General features: G+C 41.4%; 1 protein-coding gene across 4 annotated transcripts in view; it reads left to right on the top strand.

Annotated features, from left to right (window-relative positions):
• The window catches only part of GOLIM4 (golgi integral membrane protein 4), an 83,095-nt gene that overhangs the window by 65,616 nt on the left and 1,699 nt on the right, over positions 1–15,780 (top strand). For 2 of the 4 annotated variants that reach the window (XM_068965257.1, XM_068965274.1), the window contains 6 exons: positions 1,039–1,289; positions 1,745–1,827; positions 3,873–3,982; positions 6,657–6,824; positions 7,999–8,067; positions 15,388–15,468. In XM_068965257.1, the coding sequence (XP_068821358.1) occupies positions 1,039–1,289; positions 1,745–1,827; positions 3,873–3,982; positions 6,657–6,824; positions 7,999–8,067; positions 15,388–15,468 (762 nt within the window). The remainder of the gene's footprint in view (positions 1–1,038; positions 1,290–1,744; positions 1,828–3,872; positions 3,983–6,656; positions 6,825–7,998; positions 8,068–15,387; positions 15,469–15,780) is intronic. The other 2 variants (XM_068965266.1, XM_068965281.1) reach the window with 1 other exon arrangement.

Consider the following 15,780-nt stretch of genomic DNA (forward strand, 5'->3'; position numbering starts at 1 on the left):
GCCATTATTATTATAAATGATATTTTAAAAGAACTGAGAGCAACACTGAAGCAGTCAGGTATTTTTCTTACACAGCCTCTAAGGTAATACCTGGCAACAGGCTACCTGGCTCTTTCATGGATGCTGATCATCTTTTATTTACAGCTCTGAAGCTCTGTTTGCTCTCAAACTTTTCAAGACTTCAAGCTGCTAGAGGATTGGCTGAGCAGGTGTGAAGGCTCCTGTAGGTTTACTGTTAGACTGTTGCACACTTAGTGTGAAGAAGCCTCTCCCAGTCTTGCATCCATAAGCTTTCCTCCAAGATAATTCCCCACTAGGTTTCATTTCTCTCAACCATGTACCCTCTTTCCTTTGGTGAGAATTGTACATGCTTGTATTAGTTAGGGGATGGAGGAGAGAGTGGTAGATTGCTTAATGGAAACAGAGTTTAAGAATTCCTGGATCAGATTTTCCTTTAATCTGAAAATACTCTCTTCTCATCCATTTTTTATTTCTTTGAAGAAAACTGATTCTGCCTCTCCACCCTAACCTGAAATTTGATGTTTTTTGGCTCTGCTTAACCTGAGATTGGTGTATGCATTGCTAGAATTAATTAGCTTTCCAAAGTCTTCAGCTCTTCATGGAAAAGCCTTAGCCTCAACTTCAGCTCACACATTGCCCCAATTAGTCTGAGGTTATTAAGTGCCCACTTATACCAGAGTCTTTTGAGCACACATTTAATTAAAGCTGAAACATTTCTTCTGTTGTGTCCTTTTCCATTTGAGAGGGAGCACATTAAAAAAATCTGCATTAATGCCAACAGCGGGGGAAGGTCAAAGGAAGCCAAGCTGCTTCTTGCTAAAAGAAGCCAAGGGTGATTCAGACAGAGTAAGGAAATAGCAGTGGAGTCCGGCAGTGGGTGGTGTTGGACCTAACATACAAAACAGTTGACCTGACAGAGAGGTATTAATAAACCAGCCCTGCCTTCTGCCCGTGTCATGAGAAACGGGTGAAGGTCAGACTCAGGGGACCTGACTGCTCTTGCTCACTTTTCCCCAGGTGCATCCTTCAGCCAAGCCGGTTACCAGACTCCAGTCGCCGTATGAGGAGCAGCTGGAACAGCAGAAGCTGGCGGCGCAGCGGGCGGAGGAGGCCCAGCGGCTGAGGGAGGAGCAGGAGGCCCTGCACCAGCAGCGGCTGCAGGGACACTTGGGGCAGCACCAGCAGCAGCAGCTCCTCACCAGGGAGACAGCCCGACAGCGGCAGGATGGGCTCCAGGAGGGCCGGCTGCAGCGCCCCGAGCAGCCACGGTAGCCTTCTGACCAACCTGGATAGCTTGGCCTCCAGTGTCCACAGGCAGATTAAAGACAGCTCCTCATAGTCCTTCCCTGTGAACTTGAGGGGCTCCTCTTGCTCATGGGAGCTGAGGCAGAACCAAAAATCAAATTCCAAATATTTAACTTCCAAAATAATCAACATTTTTTTTTTTCTGCCTAAAAGTAACAGTTTACATCTCAAAGTAACCTGTCAGGTTTTGTGCTAACTTCATTTTAGTTTTTGAAAAGCATTTTATCTTTTATAAGATATCTTTTGAAAGTGTACCTGGAATCTTTATTAAGCCTAATTGGATATGTTTAAGAAATATATTTATGGCTTTTAAAAGAATGTTGAAAAATTCATTGATGACTCTCTTTAAAGATAAATGACTTATGTCAAACTGTGCTACTTAAGTTGTGTCCCGGAGTTGATGACTGTTTCCTTGCAGGCAGCAAGCTCGTTACAATGCTGTGGATAATGATATCGTTCAGGGAGCAGAGGACCAGGGCATCCAGGAAGAGGAAGGAGGTGGTGAGCTTCTTAGATGATGAATGTTTTAATAAAACTGCTTGGTAATATATAATGTCAACTCAGAGACATATGCATGCCTGTGTACAGGTGTCTCCTGCTCTCTGAGAGTGTCCCTTTGAAACTATTTGTAAGCTGAAATGATAATAGATCGAAGAAACAATTACCTTAGGACACATCTTGCTAACGGAGACACAAAATAAATTGAGATAAAGCACAGATGCTCATTGGCACATTCAGAGCTCTGGGGGTGTGATGTTGAGATGCAGAATGTAGGTCCTGGGCAAGGAGGGGTGTGGTGCCATTCTTGCTTCTCTGCTCAGGTGTGTGCTGCCTCCATACCTGCTTTCTATCGCTACAGATGAAACACTAAATGGCTATTTTTGGTTTCACCTATTTTCATAAAATTGAAAATCCTCATCCGATTTCTTTCAGTTAGCCAAAACAAGTACCAATGTAGATCTTTCATAAAAGCGAAGTGGCATGAAACAAACTTTCAAAAAGTGGAGGGTACCTATACATACAGAGACTTGTGCACCATATGTCTTTTGTTGTCACTGATACGTTTTCCTTTATCCTCCCAATAAGTTCACATTGATGGCCTAAATCAACCCAAGATAATCTATTTGCTCTCTAACATGTTAGAGTAGAGAGGAAATAGTGCTTTACTCTTCTTATATGGAAGGCATGCTTGCATGCTCAGTCGTGTCTGACTCTTTGCAGCTCCGTAAAGTGTAGTCTGCCAGGCTCCTCTGTCCATGGGATTCTCCAGACAAGAGTACTGGAGTGGGTTGCCATTTCCTACTCCAGGGGATCTTCCCAACACAGGGATCAAACTTGCATCTTCTGTGTTTCTCTTGCATTGGCAAGCAGATTGTTTACCTGAGCCAGATTGTTTACTGCTGTGCCACCTGGAAAACCCCTAAACTTCTTATATGTTAATACTTATTTTTATTTCTAGCACATTGTCATAGGAATATTAGACTTTGGGAAACCTCTACATTTTCTTCTTACCTTGGAGACATATAGATTATTGCCTTGAAAGTTTTTCAAATTAAGTCATTAGCAGCTTTCATTTGTGGTACACATCTATATGTCACTGAGCAAATACTGCTTACTGTGATAACAGAACTAGAGAATAACCATCTCTCTGGTAACGCTAACGCTTAGCTGTGTATCCTTTCCTTAAAGAATCTAATGGAAGGTGATTACCGAACTCCCTCTATAGCCTATTCTGATATTTTATAGCTCTGATAGTCAAGAAATTGTTTTCCTTATGTGCCCCCATGCAACACTTGAAGCTTTTTTGTTCCATTATTTAAGACTAGAGAACCATTTGTTCTTCCTTTTATTTAATGGATCCCTTGGTGCACTTGAAACGTGATGGTAAGTTACCTGTATCTTTATTTTCTACAGGCTAAATACTCTCCATATATTTAACCTTTCCTCTGATATCTCTGTGTGTGTTCTTGTCTAAATTCTCGGTATTAAAATATTTTTTTCAAAAAGTAACAAGTAAATGTGTGAGTATAAATATGTGATGTTTGTGGTATCGTCATCACTACCACCTCAGAGAACACAGGATGGGCTGAATTTGTTTTTGATCTTCACAAATGGGGTTACCATTTCTTTCATTTCCTGAAGTAGCATCTGTTTCTTCTTTTGGTACCTTGCTATTTTCTCTGACATTACCAAAATTTTGTCAATAATTTTAGTGATGTTCAACTGATTGGGCTTTATTTTATGGAGAAAGTTTCTATCGTTGTTTTTGGCATAATGGGGGAAAATGCAGCTTCTGTTGTAAACATGTGTTTTAGAGAGTTAGAATATGTCAGTTATTGATATTGTCTCTGTAGATACAAGGACTGGGCAAAAGACATAACTTTCAGAAAAGCTGAGATGTGTACTTTATGTTGAGCTCACCTAAAAGGAGGAAAGAGTGAGTGATGTGGTTTGTAGGAAAGCCCACCAGTGGCTTGGCTTGGCTTTGAAAGGGAAGAATCCTGTCTGGTTCATTGGGGCTGATAAGGGTTCCTTTGATTTGCTAGCCTATGAGAGAGACAATCAGCACCAAGATGAGGCAGAAGAAGACCCAGAGAATGGACATGAGCTGCAAGAACAACGGCCCCATGAAGCTGACCCGGAACCTGAGGGAGATGTAAGTGTCCTCTCATCCGGTCATGGCACTTGGGAACTCACAAGGCAGAAAGGAAGTGTAAAGGTTTACCTGACTCTGTACCTCCAGCTCCAGATGGTTTACATAATTATATGGTAACTGTTAACTGTCAACCATGGGGTGTTTGTGTGATGAGAATGGGTTAAAGGTTGCTCAGGGAAAACATCCAGGGAGTCTCCCTCTGGGGCATTTAGTAAAGTTAAAATAGAAGAGCAAAAAGAGGCAATGTAGTATGTAGTAATTCTGAAAGATGAAAAATGAAACACAACAAAGCAAATGTGGGAATTAGAGAGAGAACCAGAGAAAGGAGGTCAGCCACCATGGAGCACTGTGAGCAGTCTGCTTGGTTGTGAATGTGTGTCCTGCGACTGTGTAATCTCTCAGCAGTCCAGTGACTATTTTAGTAAACACACAGCTAAGAATGTGAGGTTTGAGAAATGAAAAACATTTCTCAGATACCATAATGCCATAGAAAAATTAGAGTATTAACAGGTAGAGATATAATAACCAAAGCTATTCTTTTTATTTACCCAAGAAAGGACCAAGACTCCCAGTTCAGTTGGGTGGTATGGGACCTTGACCTTGCCTATAAGTGTGTCTTTGCACTTATGCATAGATGATTTTAACAACTTACTGTAGCTCTCCTATCATCGTTTGCTAGCAAATCAACCACCACATTTATAGAGTGTAGCCTGCTGTCCTCTGGGCCCTGTTTATGGACTGAGAGGAGGAGGATTGATATTCTTCCTTGATAAGCACTGACAAAGTCTTCCTGAGCTGCTTGAAGCAACCTCAGTGGAAATGGCTTTCCCCCATAACTTGCATGGAGAGGTGGTAGGACATAACTACCCACCAGCTCCTCAATCAGCAGTTCTCAAAGTATGCTCCAGGGAAACCTAGCCCTGAAATATTGTCAGGAAAGAATAAGAGCTGTAGATATCAGGAGAGTATGAGAGAGCCAGAGGATGTGTAGGAGCAAGAGAGTGTCCATGAGGGAGCAAGAAAGCGAGTCTGCAGGAGCCCGAGAGTGATGGAGGGCACAGGGGAAGGGTGGGTACTCCAGCTCCTGACTTGGGGAAATGCTGTCTGTCTCGATTGGTTACCTGACTGCATAATCCTTCACTCTCCTTTCATGATAACACGTTGGGAAATGTTGGCCTTTCTACCGTGCCTTCCCTTAATTAGAAATTATTAGCCTGCTTATCTCTCTCTTTGTCTCACCTATTTTATTTTTTTTTAATTAGGAACGTTTTTGTCTGGCTTCACTGAGGTTTAATGAATCATCCTTTGTTTAAAAAAAAAATCTAACAACTGTGCCTATTAAATCTTTTTTATTACTTGGTTAGAGTTAGAGCCAATCTGTATATTTTTATAAACTTTTGCAAAGGACATTCAGTACATTTTTCCCTGAAGAAAACATGTTACATTTTCCCTATATATCTGCACAGGTTATTGATAACACACAAAAGGAAATCCGTATGACAGGATTGTGGAGTAACTGGAGTTTAGTGTGAAGGTTACGATTTGTCACTCTGTATCCCCAAGAAAAGTGTCATTTTGTTCTTGAACGAAGTGTATAGCCAGGGTGGTGTAGATAATACATCAGCTGAGACTGCATTGAGCTCTTGAACATGTTCAAGGCTCTGAAGTGAATTGACGTAGAATGTTGTGGTCTGGAGACTAAATCTCACTCAGTTTTCCCTGTCTCTGGGAAGCATTTGCTGCTTCAGTGAAGTGTCCTGTTGATGACCCCAGTGTGATCAGGGAAGCTCCTACAAGCATCATCATTTCCGCCCAGCTCACACTCTAAAAATCTTTATGACGGTGTATATTATTTTGAAAGGTGCTTTGTGATCATAAGTGGGACATCCAGATAATTCTAAAGTTGATAATATGAAGGGCATTCGTTGAACATAATAACCGAGAACTACTTGAGAGGTAGGATGGGTTGGGGGAGGTATTTTTCAAAATATTTATATCACCAGAAGTTAAGCCCAGTCCCCTTATTTTGTCTCTTATCAGTGCAGCATCTCTTAGCTTCACATTAGTGTTCCTTATAAAGAAATGTGACCCACACTAGAATGTGATGGCCTACTCTTGAATTAGCCTGCTCTTGTCTCGGACATGACTGAACTGAGCTGAACTGAACTGTCTCCTCACAGGCCTTCTTCTTGGGTGCCTGCTGGTGTGGGCTTCCTCTCTCCTCAACTGCTTTTCACCCGTTTACATCAGCTGGTTTGCAGAGAATAACTGGTCTGTAAAAATCGATGTACTGGTGAAAGCAGTTACCATTTGCCTATCTAAATCTCTCATTTTAATTATTTGTCCTATTTGGTCCTTTGGGTTTCATTAACTGTTTTTCTTGTCATCTAGTTATGCTCATATTACTTATGGCATTGGAGCTTTGAGAACTGTTTTGGAATCACTCACAGGAAAGAAGTGCTCTTTGAACTTCTTTCTGATGCATCCGTCTCTGACAAAGCAGAGGCTTTATCTTTTGACAGCAGGATGGGTACCCGTGAGTCTTGGTAAGGATAGACCTGAGCAGTCTGGTAAAGGACAATTTAATTTTCTGTCAGCCTGTGGCCTTTCAAATGAAATTAAACTTGATCTTGGATTTTTGAAGTGGTGCTTGCTTTTCATTAAAATTTTACAGAGGGCAGCTGTAGAGGATATAAACCCAGCAGATGACCCTAATAATCAAGGCGAGGATGAATTTGAAGAAGCTGGGCAAGTGAGGGAAGAAAACTTGCCAGATGAAAATGAAGAGCAAAAACAAAGTCACCAAAAGCAACAGAATGCAGAAATGGAGGAACATTTGGTGGTAAGTAGGTGCTGTGATGGAGGGTGGTTTTAACCTGGGGATTTCATTTTTTTAAATTAATTTATTTTAATTAGGGGCTAATTACTTTACAATATTGCGGTGGATTTTGCCATACATCAACATAAACCAGCCATGGGTGTACATGTGTCCCCCCATCCTGAACCCCGCCCCCAACGTCCCTCCCCACCCTGTCCCTCATGCATCAAACTTGCACTGATCATCCATTTTACTTATGGTAATGTACATGTTTCAATGCTGTTTCCTCAAATCATCCCATCCTTGCCTTTTCCCACAGAATCCAAAAGTCTGTTCTTTACATCTGTGTCTCTTTGCTGTCTTACATATAGGGTCGTTGTTACCATCTTTCTAAATTCCATACATATGCATTAATACACTTTGGTGTTTTTCTTTCTGACTTACTTCACTCTGTATAATAGGCTCCAGTTTCATCCACCTCATTAGAACTGACTCAAATGTGTTCTTTTTAACAACTGAGTAATATTCCATTGTGTATATGTAGCACAACTTTCTTATCCATTCATCTGCCAAAGGACATCTAGGTTGCTTCATGTCCTAGCTATTGCAAACAGTGCTGTGATGAACCTTGGGGTACATGTGTCTCTTTCAGTTGTAGTTTCCTTGGTGTGTATGCCCAGCAGTGGGATTGCTGGGTTGTATTAACCTGGGGATTTTATAAATGCCTAAAGTGAAAAGTGTTAGTCTCTCAGTCATGTCTGAACCTTTGCGACCCCATGGACTATAGCCCACCAGGCTCCTCTGTCCATGGGATTCTCCAGGCAAGAATACTGGAGTGGGTAGCCAATGCCTTCTCCAGGGGATCTTCTCAACCCAAGGATCAAACCCGAGTCTCCTGCATTGTAGGCCAATTCTTTACCATCTGAGACACCAGGGAAGCCCTATAAAGGCCAGGTTTTATGCAAAAGGTTTTAGCTATGACCTGTGTGGACAGGAAGTTTACCTCACATGCAGTGCTTGCACTCAGGAGTGGGTCATGGGCATCCTGGACTTTGTTGGGAGTGATTAGTCACCATTTCCTGCCCACTGAGGCATTGAAATGCACTGTTCATGGTGGCCTGCCTGTTCTTTGTCCCAGAGGACTGGAAGATGCATCTCCAGTGTTCAGTAACCTGAACCTCTCCTTTTGTTTCAACAGATGGCAGGAAACCCAGACCAGCAGGAGGACAACGTGGATGAGCAGTATCAGGAAGAAGGGGAAGAGGAGGTAGGAAGGGGGAGGGCAGGAGGCCAGACTGCTCGAGGTCTCACACTCACCTGAACAAGACCTCTCCGAATGGGCTCTCATAGAACGGTTTAGAGCCATAGGCTAGATAAGGAAGGATGGTTTCGAGGAGAAATGGACCATAGCCGTGGAGACATTTGGTTGGAAGATAACAAAAACAGGATGATAGAATTCTCTTCTCTTGTTTTCCCTAGAAATTTTGAATTAAGAAGACACTGACCTTCCAGGAATGACATACTTAGGTTTATGTGATCTTTGTAAAAATATTTTCTGGTGTCTCTTTCCCTCACAAGAAAGAAGAACAAAGCTCTGCCCCTTGAGAGTCTGGACAAACCTCAGAGACTTTCTCTGTAGACATGGCCACTGCTCCTGCCTCATAGCGACACCCCATGGTGTCCAGCAGAACACACTTAACACCCTCTAGACATGTAAAACATTTTCACTTTTAGCCTCTTCCCTTCTAAAAATTTAGTGTCTTAAACAAAGAAGAAAAGGGAAAATTGATAAGGAGCTCAGTTGAGTAAAATGCATTCGGGTAGAATTTCTTAGCATTCCATTTCAGTTTGCTTTTTATTGCAAACCCCTAGCATATTACTGTAAATTAGCTTCGTGGAGCATCTACCATGTGTAGTTGTGTGTAGTGTGTAGTGTTGTTGCGTGTAGTGCCACAGTTGTGTAGTTGACTGATTAATGCTGTTGGTTGAGCTGGTTAGTCTCAGCAGGGTACTGTATGGACCACTGGCGCTCAGAACACAGGAATATGATACACATGAGGCCCAGGCCCCAGGCTCCATGTCTCTCTGGACCAGAAAATGGTCTAGCAAATTAAAGCCCTAGTTCACAGGCGCTTCTCAACCAGGCCTTTGCAAATGTGTGACTCTGGCCCTAAGGGGAGCGGCAGGAGAAGATGGACAAGTGGCAGTCTGAACCTGCCTGAGAGCCTGCTAAGAGGCCCGTGCTTCTGCCTCATGGGCAGGGCTCCCTCAGCTAAGGCTGCTGCCTTGCCTGGTTGCATCTGTCAGCTTTTCAGAGCTGATGCTGAAGTTTGTGTTTTCGTCGTTCTCTGCAGGCATTGGCAACATATGCCTGTAGTTTCACATGCAGGCTACCTGCCTTGATCCTCTTATTCTCTCTCCTTTTTCTCATCCTGCTGTTCATCCTGATCAAACCCCTGAGCCGTGTCATCAGAAGAGAGTGTTAGAGAACCCGGCAGCCTTGAATATGAAGACATCTGGCAAGAGAAAGATATTCATCCGGACCTCTCTTAGTCCATCATTAGTCCAGGATGTCTGGACTAATATTACTTGTTTCATTATGTCTGCTGCCAGGGATCTTTGAGGGATTAAAAGAGAAGAGGCTCACCTTGGCTTCTTTTTAAAAATTCAGAAGGGTAAACATAAAATTTTAATCAGTATTTACTGATTAATTTTTTTTTTTTTACTTCTGTATTCTATCAGTTAATATGGGATCCAAGAGGGATCAAAGATAGAGAAGAAAGGAAGAGAGGTGGGAGGGAAGGAGGATGGTGACAGGCGGAGGCCCCCCAGCGCCCAGCCCAGAACTCCCAGCTCTGCACCTTTGTCCCTGCTCTTGGACCCTGACAGACTCAGGTCATCACACCTTTTCCTTTAGGGTGGCTACCACATGAGCTCTCAGCAGAAGCCCAGCCTGCCTCTCTTCTTCCCTGGGTACCTTTCACCTCTGCCCTCTAAGCGTCCCTTGTTCAGGCTGTATTTTATTTTTTTGGCAGTTCCTGAGGTGCTTATTGGATTTTCCCACCTCTTTCCACTGTTCTCAGTTCTTCCCTTGAGGAGGGAGAATTTCCACATACCAGTCAAGGCCTAGTAATAGACGAAGTTCTCAGCGGAGTGCAGCAAAATGAGAAAAACAAAGAGGGATGCTGTATGTGAGAAGACATAGCCTGTTGTCTATGAGTGTCATGTATGTGAGCACTCAAAACTGTAAAATGCAGGGTAATGTGCATCGTTCTCTTCCTTAAGCCTCAGAGGCTTCCAGCTGGCCCCTGAGATGTAAGGCCCATTGCCACCATTGGCTTGACTCCCTTCCAGTCCATCAACTTTCCGCCTTGTCACATTTGCCTCTAAGGAGGAATTGCATCTTGCCAGGGTTGTACCTGTTCAGAGGCACAGCCCATGAGACTTGTGACTTGAACTTTGAGAGTACCGAACCCCAAACAAGTGTGATGTTAGGAAATCTGCCCTCTCCCTGCCTTCTCTTATCGTAGTGCAACAGTGTTTTCCTTTTGAGATCGAAAAACGACCGTTAACTGATTGTTTTTGCTTTGGGATCCTTAGAAAGACATTCCTATGATAAGACATTCTTATGAAAAGCCATCCGCGTGTTGCATACTTTACAGATTTTTTAAATCTCCTTATGAGCAAATGAGACAAACTGTGACATTGCCAGAAAGTGCTGTGTGTACTTTAAAATGATTTAAATGTTTAAAAATATAGAGAGCTTAAATGACTACTGTGAAAAACCCAAGTGCTCTGTTTCCCCAATCTGAGTAAAACCAGATTGATCTGAACACTCACATAAGAACAGGTACAAGGTTTCCTGGCTGCCTTTAGTGGCTTGTCGGCCTGGGAATCACCACATCGAGAAACTGTCCAGATGGCAGAAACTCTAAACATAAGCCAGCAAGCAGGGGTGTCCATCACAGATTGAAGGTCTTTCCGTGATCATGTCCCATCCATCTCTTTGGATTTTAGGCTTCTTGGTTACTTAAGGGCATCCTTCCAGTTCCTGGCTCACCCCCTAAGATCTTTGATGCATCAGAGAAAGGCATGATTACATATGGGGACTGGGTAGCTAGCCAAGTCCATTCAGATTCAGGAGATCTGTTTTGTTTTAACTATTTATTATACTTTGCCACATCACATAGGGTCATTTTTCTAAAATGCCTGAATCATTAGATTTTAGTAATCAGTAATTTGAGTTACTTTGTCAACAAAGGTCTGTCTAGTCAAGGCTATGGTTTTTCCAGTGGTCATGTATTGATGTGAGAGTTGGACTATAAAGAAAGCTGAGCACCAAAGAATTGATGCTTTTGAATTGTGATGTTGGAGAAGACTCTTGAGAGTCCCTTGGACTGCAAGGAGATCCAACCAATCCATCCTAAAGGAGATCAGTCCTGGGTGTTCATTGGAAGGACTGATGTTGAAGCTGAAACTCCAGTACTTTGGCCACCTGATGTTGAAGAACTGACTGATTTGGAAAGACCCTGATGCTGGGAAAGATTGAGGGCAGGAGGAGAAGGGGATGACAGAGGATGAGATGGCTGGATGGCATCACTGATTCGATTGACATGGGTTTGGGTGGACTCCCGGAGTTGGTGATGAACAGGAGGCCTGGCGTGCTGCAGTTCATGGGGTCGCAAAGAGTCGGACACGACTGAGTGACTGAACTGAACTAAACTGAACTGAACTGAATGAGTAATAAGGAATGGTTCAGGGAGATATTTAACAAAATGTTTCCATCGGATTTAGCAGGATAATTAAGAGGATCAAGTGTGGAAGACATAACTGGCATGTCCACATTGTAAAAAAGTAACATTTGGCGGCTGTTAGTCAAAACATATTTTAAAATGACAAGCTCCATATCATTTTGTCCCATTTCAGTAATGCTTTTAAGATGAGTTTGAATTACTCTTGCCCCTAAATGTAAAGAATATATTACTAGAATATTAGAAAAGGCATATTCATAAATTTGAAAAATTATAAAATTTTCATTTGTGTAATACCTAAATTAAAGAGTAACTTAAATCAATGGTTTCCACCTCAGTTTATATTGTCAGTTGGTCCACAACCTAGATTTTCTACAGTAGATTCCAAGAGAGGAAAGAACTCGTGAAACAGTATTTATCTCTCTAGCCAGAGACATTCATTGTCACTCAAGTGGCTCTCAGGCTTTGCTGTGGATGAGAATCCCCTTGGAAAGTGTGTAAAACATATAGATCCCTGGATCAGACCTTCTTACTCTTGGAGCTTCTGTTCCTATCTGTGTGGGACCTAGGAATCGGAGTTTTTCCACAAGCTCGCAGCTAATGCTGATGTTTCAGGAACACGCTGTTAGAGAAGTCTGAACCTCTTGAGACTTCTATCCAAAATGATGTATGCCTACTTACTGAAGACTTTCTCATCAAAGCGGTCCTTAACCCCCACCATACCACACACACACACAGAAAATTAAAAATCACTGATTTTTATCTAAACCCTTTCTTTGACAGGTAAGAAATTTGAACTTCAAAGAGGTTACATAAGTTTTCAAAGGTCACACAGCTGTTGTTGTTAGAACCGTGATTAGACCCTACCTGGGTCTGCTTTTAAAAGCTCTCATAATTAAGTATACCAAGCATAGTAACTGGGCTTCCCAGGTAGCTCAGTGGTAAAGAATCTGCCCGCTAGTGCAGGAGACTCAAGAGACATGCATTCGATTCCCGGGTTGGGAAGATCTGTAGAAGGAAATGGCAACCCACTCCAGTATTATTGCCTGGAAAATTCCATGGACAGTGGAGCCTGACGGGCTCCAGTCCATGGGGTCACAAAGACTAGGACATGACTGAGCATGCACACACATGCACATTACATTAAAGCATAGTAACTAAATAGTTGATACAGGCAAGTTTTTCTTTTTAGAAATGAGTGAATACAGAAGGAATGATGGAATTAGAAAGTCACCATTTTTGTAACCCCTAATTAAAACAGTTGATTTAGGAGCAGTCATCAGTGGATGACATCACCAGATTAATGGAGGTCAGGGGATTTTACCATGGAGGGATCTAGCTGTCTGAGCTCACTGACTAACTTTAGCTTCACTAAAAGTAGAGCAGACAGTATATGCCTCCTGAGGTGATGGAAATATGAAGTCTACAGCATCGTTGCTGAGAAATCTTTACTTTGCAAATTGAATCTGAATTCATTCAAGCCTTTAAGCTACCTTCCTTTTGTAAGAAATGTGGAGGCTAAAGAAATAACTGACACCTCAAAGAAGCAAATAAATCCAGAGTCTGGGTCATTCTACTGGACAATAATATAGCATTAAGGAAAAAAGAAGGAAGTGGAATTGGTGTTGGATATGACTTTTGTTTAGATTAGGACAAACCAGATGTAAATAGACATATTTAAGACAATTGAGAAAATGTAAGTAAGGACTAGACATTAGATGATGCCATGGAATTATTATTAGATGTAATAATGGCATTATGGTTATATAAGAAAAGTGCAATGTGTTTAGAGATGGGTAGGGCTGAAATTACATGATATCTAGAATTTTTAAGAATAATTCATCAGAAAATAAAGTGATAGGTGATGCAGGCATGGCAACATTGAGATAACCTTTGAGCCTTGGTGATGGCTATTAGGGAGTTTATTGAATCATTGTCTTTGTGCTTGAAATTTTTCATAGTAAAAACAAATGACCTTATTGTTTATACAGCTTGGAGAGTTGCAGAGCCAAGGATCTAATCTAGCTCTGTCTGACTCCATGGTCTGTGTTAGGGGGTTGGCAGGCTATAGGCCTGGGTCTATTTTATAAGTGAAGCCTTGCTGGAACAAAAGCCATGCCTTTTTGTGTACGTGTTGTCTAAGGCCACTGCTGCGCTAGAGATGGGTAATTGCTAGAGACCTGATGGCCAAGAAAGCCTGGATATTTACTAACTGGCCCTTTATAGCAAACATTTGCTAACCCTGATTTATTCTTTTCACTGTACCACAGTCTCAAGGCAGTTCCCTCCCAACCCCAACAACAGTATTTACTGTTCACTAGTATATTTTCATTATAAAGGCCATAGAAGACATGTCTTCTCACTGAAATCAACCGAGACACTTTAGCAGTTTTCAATTAGTGAGACCTTAGTACAATCTGAAATAAGTGCTTCACTGGTTTCGCTATAATGTCCTGGGGAGTGTTGTTATTCTGTGACTAAGGGCCAAAGAGATGTCATTGGCCACTGCTACAGCCTACGGGTGAGGCAGAAGTGTCTTCTTTATAGCTCGCTCTACCAGGACACGTAAATACAAAATATACTCTATATCTGTCACCACAATGTATTTATTTGGTGCCAGTGTGGTATAGGGGCTGTGAGTCCAGCCAATAATGGACTGGTTAGACAAGACTCATGAAGGCCAGCATCTTAGGCTGGCATCTCTGAAGGTTCATCTTTGTAGACTCTTAATAGGTCAGGGTCCCTCCAGAGTGGGTCTGGTGGTTGCAGTTCATTCCGCTGAACCTGGGCTATGGACACCTTGACACAGCCCTTAATTTGTTGTTCCTTAATTATAACACCAGTATACTTTCTTTTTCTTGCCCATTTCTGGGATATTTAACACATATACACTGCCCCCTCCCCAAATTAGGTAATTTTGTGTTACTCAAGATTTACTCTTATGCCATTGTCATAGTTAAATTATAAAATATATTGCCCTCTATTTTCATAGATGTGATCATTAAATAGAGATTTAATGATCAAAAACGTTTGGATTCTTTCTCTGATTTGCATTTTGAGATAATCAGAATCAATAACACATAATAGTAATAGCATACATGAAAGAGAACTACTTAAAACAGAAATGTGTTAGAATACAAAGAGATGCAGAGATTTGAGGTAGCTTAATAACTATTCTATGAAGAAACTGAAATGATTATGTTCTGTGTTCTAGATATTTTAGCCAAAAAAGTTTATTCTTAATTATAGAAATGTATATATACAGGTTTTTCTCTGTTCTCGATTACACTAAAGTGTAGGTGGTGGTGCCTGATTTCTGTGACTTGTAAATATCTGTGAGAGCAGATATGTTTTGCATTGACTCATTCATTGATTCATTTAAAACAGTATTTATTAAGCACTTGCAGCATGCCAAGCATGCATCTAGGTATTGAAGGTAGTTAGTTGAGTAAGACTGATGGTTCCTGTTCTTCACAAGAACTTACATTCTGTCAGAACTTTCAGACTTTCACAGTTCTCTCTTTTGGAAAAGAGGAGTTTTTTAACTTTATAACGTGAATTTCTTCAGGTGTCATACTTGGAGTGTTAACCCTTATTCAAACAAATCAGAAACTCAACACACAAAAGTCCTAGATTCTGAATAACACTAACTTTTTAGTAAGTATGTTACACATTTATTCATGGCCAATAGGCAAGTCAAATCTTTGTCTTTCCAGATTTATTTTTAGCTTAATTTTGTCTTTACTGATTTGAATGAACTTTTTGGAAATCAGAATATGTTGCTTCAAGTGTTGAAATGATACAAGTGTCCACTTGATGTCTCTGGTTTGTTTTAGGTTCAGGAAGATTTGACTGAGGAGAAAAAAAGGGAATTGGAGCATAATGCTGAAGAGACCTATGGTGAAAATGATGAAAATGTATGTGAGGATATACATATTTCCATTGCACATGTGTGCCTTTGTGCATATGAGTAGGAGATACCTGTGTATAGTTGGAAAGATCCCAGTGGGTACATCTGAGGTGCCACGGAGTATAACATTGGGAATTAGGAAATTGTGTGACAGTGTGAAGATTAGAAAAGACAGTAGCACTCTTGCCTATTGGAATATTTTCTTCACTTGTTTTCTTTCTGTTTTGGTTTTTTTTTTTTTTTTTTTTAAGAGGGATTATTTATACCGCTAACTCAGTGTCCTGTCTCTCAGTTTTCCTTTTTGTCTTTTAACTTTTAA

This window comes from Capricornis sumatraensis, chromosome 1 (assembly GCF_032405125.1).
Source record: "Capricornis sumatraensis isolate serow.1 chromosome 1, serow.2, whole genome shotgun sequence".
NCBI lineage: Eukaryota > Metazoa > Chordata > Mammalia > Artiodactyla > Bovidae > Capricornis > Capricornis sumatraensis.